Here is an 8,084-nt window from a genome sequence, read left to right on the forward strand (position 1 = left end):
CAAACATTCAATCATTTTTAGGAATTTAACCTAATGCCAGTTTGATTACATGATTCTGACAGCATGACAGCAACAATACGCTTATGTACATGCCTGTATAAGAAAATAATGTTGTGGTGTAATGAAATAAACATAATAATAGACATGATAATAAATATGATAATAAACATGATAATAAATGATGTCATGATGGTTTAGAGTTAGAGCAGTGTGCATGAAACTGCAGTTTGATGACTTGATTAAAGTGTTACCCTGATCTCTCAGTGTATTAACTCCTATCATGAGGCATGCTGCTCCTTTAATCATGTTTCAGAATGTTTCAGGAGAGTCTGCAACAACCCATGGAGAGGACGCCCTCTGCTGGTAAAAGAGGGGATGTACATCTGAAATTATTAGAACTAATTCCATGTGTACAAACTTTTTATAAACAAATTAACTTCTGATCCAGTTCAGTCCAGAACCAGACACCTGACCTGAAGAGTGTGTGTGTGTGTGTGTGTGTGTGGGACAGTCTGCTTTGCATTATATATACAGTATACATATATATATATATATACATATATATAATAATTACCAGTAAATGCATGTTTTTAATCTTATTCTCCAACCAGTGACTACAGAAGCCCTAAAAGGACATTCCTCCACACACTTGACTTCAGGTATTTACACGTTATATGAGACGTTTGGGCTGTTTCCTCGCCGTATGGAGACGGTTATCAGGAGAAAGTCAGCTTTAATATGCTGAGACAAATGAGAAGAGAATGTCTGAATGTAAGAAGATTCATCAAACTAATGAAGGATCGCTGGTTTCTTAGTTCAGAATCATGAAACGACTCATTCAATCCAGACGGAGAAATCACTCTGTGCTTTTATTTTGAAACAGATTAGAGCATTGCTCACATCCTATTAAGTCATTTACTTTTCTCAGCATACAAGGATTTAAAGATACATACACACATATATAGAGAGTCAGAGATCAATCTGAGCCAGTGGACGGGCAGAGTGCTGAGGGGCTCTGACACAGGTGAAGGTGACAGACCCTGGGACCGTGATGTTGGGCGGGGTCAGTGTGATGATGGGAGGAGACCGTGAGATGATGGGCGGGGTCAGTGTGATGATGGGAGGAGACAGTGAGATGATGGGCGGGGTCAGTGTGATGATGGGAGGAGACAGTGAGATGATGGGCGGGGCCAGTGTGATGATGGGAGGGGTCAGTGTGATGATGGGAGGGGTCAGTGTGATGATGGGCAGGGTCAGTGAGATGATGTGCAGGGACAGTGAGATGGTGGGCGGGGTCAGTGTGGTGATGGGCGGGGTCAGTGAGATGATGGGCAGGGACAGTGAGATGATGGGCGGGGTCAGTGTGGTGATGGGAGGAGACAGTGTGTTGATGGGCGGGGTCAGTGTGATGATGGGAGGAGACAGTGAGATGATGGGCGGGGTCAGTGTGATGATGGGAGGAGACAGTGTAATGATGGGAGGAGACAGTGTGTTGATGGGTGGGGCCAGTGAGATGATGGGCGGGGTCAGTGTGATGATGGGAGGAGACAGTGTAATGATGGGAGGAGACAGTGTGTTGATGGGTGGGGCCAGTGAGATGATGGGCGGGGTCAGTGTGATGATGGAAGGGGACAGAAACCTGACATTTGCATTTAAAATAATGTTAAAAATAATGAAGAACAGGGGAGGAATTTACTCTGAGTGAGTAAGCTGTAATCAGCACAAGTTTTATTTTGAAGCTCACATGATCCTCATTAATTGAAATTAAACAAATATATTCTCATTCTGATGGTTTCCTGCTCCTGATGCTCTGCTGGTCTCAGGGTCTGATTCACTAAAAGATTGTGCAGCTTTGACACTTTCTAAAATTGCGAATGAGTCAACAAGACGCCGTCTGATTCATAAAACACACGCTCAAGGGTTAAATGCCTTCAAAATAAAAGCTCTGTAAACATGACTGACATGACTATTATTAATATAACCAGCGGTTAAATCAACAAGTGGCTCTGGACCCTGAACTCATCTCACATGTTTAGAGCTGAGCTCCTTAAGACCCTGAGTGTGTCCCCATGTCAGACCCCCCCCCCCCCCCCCATCAGAGCAGCAGGTATCTGGTCAGACCCCCCCTCCATCGGAGCAGCAGGTATCTGGTCAGACCCCCACCCCCATCAGAGCAGCAGGTATCTGGTCAGACCCCCCCTCCATCAGAGCAGCAGGTATCTGGTCAGACCCCCCCCCATCAGAGCAGCAGGTATCTGGTCAGACACCCCCCCCATCAGAGCAGCAGGTATCTGGTCAGACCCCCCCTCCATCAGAGCAGCAGGTATCTGGTCAGACACCCCCCCCATCAGAGCAGCAGGTATCTGGTCAGACCCCCCCTCCATCAGAGCAGCAGGTATCTGGTCAGACACCCCCCCCATCAGAGCAGCAGGTATCTGGTCAGACCCCCCCTCCATCAGAGCAGCAGGTATCTGGTCAGACACCCCCCCCCATCAGAGCAGCAGGTATCTGGTCAGACCCCCCCTCCATCAGAGCAGCAGGTATCTGGTCAGACACCCCCCCCCATCAGAGCAGCAGGTATCTGGTCAGACCCCCCCTCCATCAGAGCAGCAGGTATCTGGTCAGACCCCCCCCTCAGCTACTGAGAGCTGCGCACCGCGACGTGAGGGACGGCTGCGCGTACATTTTCACAGAGACATGGCTGAACATCCCAGGTGGTGGAGTCTGTAAACACTGTTCACTAAGTTTATGATCATAAAGTGCCGTCCTTTCTTGTTGGTGGTGGTGGGGGGACCCTGCTGGTCGCTGTGTATATTCCCCCCACTGTGCAGCGCACAGTGAAGGCTGCTGAACGGATTATCGGTGTCCCACTCCCCTCTCTTCTGGACCTCTACGGTACCCGCCTCACCCGCAAAGCAACCAGCATTGTGCGTGACCCCACCCACCCCTCACACAGCCTCTTCAGCCTCCTGCCATCGGGGAGACGGTACCGCAGCCTGTGGGCCGGCTCCACCAGACTAGGAAACAGCTTCTTCCACCAAGCTGTCAGGAAGCTTAACTCTCTCCCCTCTCTTCCTCCCCCCCCTCTGCCCCCACGAACACTGGATGTTGAAACCCCCTCCCGTTTGCCACCAAGAACTCTGGAATAATAACTCTGAAGCTAACTATTCAAAAGTACACTCAGTTTACTGCACATTGCACAAGTTTACTTTTTCTTTAAATTTTATTTACCATTTTGTACCTTTTGCACAATTTAGAATTTATTACTGTAAATATTATTTATATATATTTATTTTATTTTATCTTATTTTACCTTATTTTGGTTGTATTGCACCGCGGGACGGAGACAAACGCAATTTCGATTCCACTGTATGTCTGGCATATTTTGAAATTGACAATATAGTTGACTTTGACTTTGACTTTGGTCAGACCCCCCCCCCTCAGCGCTCCTTCACACGCTGACAGTGTCTCAACATGCTCAGAATCCCCTGAAAGTGTTTGTCCATCTTCACCTGAGAGAACTCTCTGAAGTCGTCCTCCACCACAAACAAGTGACCTGAAACACACGTGGACACCACAGTGAGGCGGCAGCCAGCAGGGGGCGCTACATGGTACTTACACACTGTGTGTGTGTGTGTGTGTGTGTGTGTGTGGTGATGTGGTGAGCAGCATCACCTCTAGTGTCGTTGCTCTCCTGCTCCTTGAAGCGCTGCTGCAGTTTACAGGAATGATTGTTGAGACTCTTCACAGACTGATGGAGGATTTTGTACTTTGCTGTAACAGAAATGTTGATGCTCTGCACTGCAGCATTCAGCTGCTCGTACGACACACGTCCTCTCATGTACCTGAAACACACACACACAAACTTCATTACAAACACAGAAGAGTGAACAGGAAGTGGTGTGTGAGCTGATCCTTACTGAGGGATGCTGTCAAACTCTGAGACAGTGATGAAGTCCATCTCTCTGATGTACACATCACAGACTCACCTCCTCTGAGAGGACACAGGACAGAAGACAGAGAGTCACTGATGTACATATCACAGACTCACCTCCTTTGAGAGGACACAGGACAGAAGACAGAGAGTCACTGATGTACATATCACAGACTCACCTCCTTTGAGAGGACACAGGACAGAAGACAGAGAGTCACTGATGTACATATCACAGACTCACCTCCTTTGAGAGGACACAGGACAGAAGACAGAGAGTCACTGATGTACATATCACAGACTCACCTCCTTTGAGAGGACACAGGACACAAGACAGAGAGTCACTGATGTACATATCACAGACTCACCTCCTTTGAGAGGACACAGGACACAAGACAGAGAGTCACTGATGTACATATCACAGACTCACCTCCTCTGAGAGGACACAGGACACAAGACAGAGAGTCACTGATGTACATATCACAGACTCACCTCCTTTGAGAGGACACAGGACACAAGACAGAGAGTCACTGATGTACATATCACAGACTCACCTCCTCTGAGAGGACACAGGACACAAGACAGAGAGTCACTGATGTACACATCACAGACTCACCTCCTTTGAGAGGACACAGGACACAAGACAGAGAGTCACTGATGTACATATCACAGACTCACCTCCTCTGAGAGGACACAGGACACAAGACAGAGAGTCACTGATGTACATATCACAGACTCACCTCCTCTGAGAGGACACAGGACACAAGACAGAGAGTCACTGATGTACACATCACAGACTCACCTCCTCTGAGAGGACACAGGACACAAGACAGAGAGTCACTGATGCACACATTACAGACTCACCTCCTTTGAGAGGACACAGGACACAAGACAGAGAGTCACTGATGTACATATCACAGACTCACCTCCTTTGAGAGGACACAGGACAGAAGACAGAGAGTCACTGATGTACATATCACAGACTCACCTCCTTTGAGAGGACACAGGACAGAAGACAGAGAGTCACTGATGCACACATCACAGACTCACCTCCTTTGAGAGGACACAGGACAGAAGACAGAGAGTCACTGATGTACACATCACAGACTCACCTCCTTTGAGAGGACACAGGACAGAAGACAGAGAGTCACTGATGTACATATCACAGACTCACCTCCTTTGAGAGGACACAGGACACAAGACAGAGAGTCACTGATGCACACATCACAGACTCACCTCCTCTGAGAGGACACAGGACACAAGACAGAGAGTCACTGATGTACACATCACAGACTCACCTCCTTTGAGAGGACACAGGACAGAAGACAGAGAGTTACTGATGTACACATCACAGACTCACCTCCTCTGAGAGGACACAGGACACAAGACAGAGAGTCACTGATGCACACATCACAGACTCACCTCCTTTGAGAGGACACAGGACACAAGACAGAGAGTCACTGATGTACACATCACAGACTCACCTCCTTTGAGAGGACACAGGACAGAAGACAGAGAGTCACTGATGTACATATCACAGACTCACCTCCTTTGAGAGGACACAGGACAGAAGACAGAGAGTCACTGATGCACACATCACAGACTCACCTCCTTTGAGAGGACACAGGACAGAAGACAGAGAGTCACTGATGTACATATCACAGACTCACCTCCTCTGAGAGGACACAGGACAGAAGACAGAGAGTCACTGATGCACACATCACAGACTCACCTCCTTTGAGAGGACACAGGACACAAGACAGAGAGTCACTGATGCACACATCACAGACTCACCTCCTTTGAGAGGACACAGGACACAAGACAGAGTCACTGATGCACACATCACAGACTCACCTCCTTTGAGAGGACACAGGACACAAGACAGAGAGTCACTGATGCACACATCACAGACTCACCTCCTTTGAGAGGACACAGGACAGAAGACAGAGAGTCACTGATGCACACATCACAGACTCACCTCCTTTGAGAGGACACAGGACACAAGACAGAGAGTCACTGATGTACATATCACAGACTCACCTCCTTTGAGAGGACACAGGACACAAGACAGAGAGTCACTGATATGTGAAAAGAGAAAGGTCAGCCACCCAAGCAGGCCCACACAGGGCCGTCGGACCGGGCACTCACCCTCTACCACCAAAACCACAGGATCCCTTAAAACCATGAACAAAAGCCGCGATAAAGGGATAAACAAAAAAATAGGTTACTCAGACAACATTGTTAAGCAATAGCCATTCTGGTGTGATTCTTCAGGAGCCAAGGAGCGAGAGACATGAGACCTGGGCAGTTCCTGCCTTCTTATTGACACCGTCCTCAATCACCCCCAACCATACACACCGTCCTCAATCACCCCCAACCATACACACCGTCCTCGATCACCCCCAACCATACACACCGTCCTCGATCACCCCCAACCATACACACCGTCCTCAATCACCCCCAACCATACACACCGTCCTCGATCACCCCCAACCATACACACCGTCCTCGATCACCCCCAACCATACACACCGTCCTCGATCACCCCCAACCATACACACCGTCCTCGATCACCCCCAACCATACACACCGTCCTCGATCACCCCCAACCATACACACCGTCCTCGATCACCCCCAACCATACACACCGTCCTCAATCACCCCCAACCATACACACCGTCCTCAATCACCCCCAACCATACACACCCTAGGGAAAAACAAAAGCAATTAGTCGACAGGTTTACAAACAGTTACACATTACAACCAGCAGAGGGAGGCAAAACAACATTGTTGTTGTTTTGTTAAACTTTAAAAAAGATGAACTAGGACAACAGGAAAGTCTGAGAGGAGATGTAGCTGCGTTCAGAACAATACTTCTCCTGTTTGTTTACTTCCGCTGTGTGTCACACTATAAAGTACCGACAGCGGAGGTGCCGCGTTTATTTCGTTCCGCTTTCAGCTGACTTGTTGTTTTTTTTTGTGTGATCAACTTTTTATTGGAATTTTACATAAGATGCTTAAACACATGAGCTTCAATGACAGAAACCAAAGACAGCATCATCAAACATACAAACTATTTACAGATCGCTGTTGCCTTGATGAGGAAAAATATACATCAAATTTTAAACAAAGACAAAATTACTGAGTGAAATTATGATATGCATGTACACACATATATACATATATATACACCCATACACACACATGCACACAAAATAAAACCTATAGACACAGCACAATAAATAAAACTAAAACAAATAAACAGATAAAGAATAACATAAAAATAATTCAAGTAAACAATTTCACAAAAGTGTAAGTTTACGTTTTGTTTATAATACCGGTTATATTTGTTCAAGAAAAAGTGAATCTGAAAGAGTTGAAATAATGAAATCCCAAGCCTGTAAAGTGGATGCCCGTACCTTATGAATTACAGCTAATGATCTTTCAATAAGAGCCAACAATGTATTATCGTCTTCTTTGCCGCAGTTGAGCTTGCAAAGATAATTTTCCTAAAGGCCAGTTTGCATGTGATATGTCTGAGAATTTGGTTATATTCAAACCCAAGTATATAAAGCTAGAGTCATGCCACTGTATATGTGGAATAGCTGGTAAGGAGAGCTGCTTTGCTGAAACGTTTAGAGTAAAGATTTATCCCAGTTAATTTTATAACCAGAAAATTGACTGAACTTGCTAAAGACCTCTAATATACGAGATAATGAGTTGGAAATATTAGTGAAGTACAATAATACATCATCTGCATAGAGGGAGATCTTGACGGGTACCGCGCCGTAAGGGAAACGGTGCAGACAGGATGTTATCTGTTTGAACGACTGCATAAGGATTGGTAAGCGTTTTTATCATACATATACATTTTCTACAGAATCCAAACTCCTCAAGAACGGCACATAGATAATCCCAACCCACCCTATCAAAGGCTTTTTGCTCATCTAAGCTAAAAACCGCAGCAGGTTCCTCATTTGATTCTGATGCATGAATAATGTGAAGAAGCCGTCTGATGCAAGTCTTCCTTTAAGAAATCCTGTTTGGTCGTAATGAATTAGTTTGCCTACATATGGCTCCAGTCTTCCTACTAAAACTTTAGCAAAGAGCTTTAATTCTGTTGTGATCAATGATATCGGTTTTATAACTGTCA

At 46.3% G+C, this 8,084-nt stretch overlaps 1 protein-coding gene across 1 annotated transcript; it reads right to left on the minus strand.

The window, feature by feature from the left end:
* Nucleotides 1-3,438: 3,438 nt before the first annotated feature.
* Nucleotides 3,439-6,116, minus strand: LOC132973468 (spindle and kinetochore-associated protein 1-like). Its single transcript, XM_061036959.1, has 34 exons — nucleotides 6,080-6,116; nucleotides 5,972-5,974; nucleotides 5,910-5,912; nucleotides 5,848-5,850; nucleotides 5,786-5,788; nucleotides 5,726-5,728; nucleotides 5,664-5,666; nucleotides 5,602-5,606; nucleotides 5,540-5,542; nucleotides 5,478-5,480; nucleotides 5,416-5,418; nucleotides 5,354-5,356; nucleotides 5,292-5,296; nucleotides 5,106-5,172; nucleotides 5,044-5,046; nucleotides 4,982-4,984; nucleotides 4,920-4,922; nucleotides 4,858-4,860; nucleotides 4,796-4,798; nucleotides 4,734-4,738; nucleotides 4,672-4,676; nucleotides 4,610-4,614; nucleotides 4,548-4,550; nucleotides 4,486-4,490; nucleotides 4,424-4,426; nucleotides 4,362-4,366; nucleotides 4,300-4,302; nucleotides 4,238-4,240; nucleotides 4,176-4,178; nucleotides 4,114-4,116; nucleotides 4,052-4,054; nucleotides 3,921-3,984; nucleotides 3,676-3,845; nucleotides 3,439-3,556 (listed from the first exon to the last, which is right to left on the minus strand). Exons 1-34 carry the CDS (start codon nucleotides 6,114-6,116, stop codon nucleotides 3,441-3,443), a joined length of 555 nt encoding a protein of 184 aa, XP_060892942.1. The 3' UTR covers nucleotides 3,439-3,440.
* Nucleotides 6,117-8,084: the final 1,968 nt, after the last annotated feature.

The sequence above is a fragment of the Labrus mixtus genome, chromosome 4 (genome assembly GCF_963584025.1).
Source record: "Labrus mixtus chromosome 4, fLabMix1.1, whole genome shotgun sequence".
Lineage (NCBI taxonomy): Eukaryota > Metazoa > Chordata > Actinopteri > Labriformes > Labridae > Labrus > Labrus mixtus.

What these genes read in the sequence shown, in the direction of transcription:
- LOC132973468 (XM_061036959.1), bottom strand. Translation starts at nt 6,116, where the DNA reads ATGGTTTTAAGGGATCCTGTGGTTTTGGTGGTAGAGG. An exon ending in GAGTTTGACAGCATCCCTCA is followed by an intron (nt 3,846 to 3,920) that starts GTAAGGATCAGC and finishes TGTGTGTTTCAG; the next exon opens with GTACATGAGAGGACGTGTGT. An exon ending in GGAGAGCAACGACACTAGAG is followed by an intron (nt 3,557 to 3,675) that starts GTGATGCTGCTC and finishes CGTGTGTTTCAG; the next exon opens with GTCACTTGTTTGTGGTGGAG.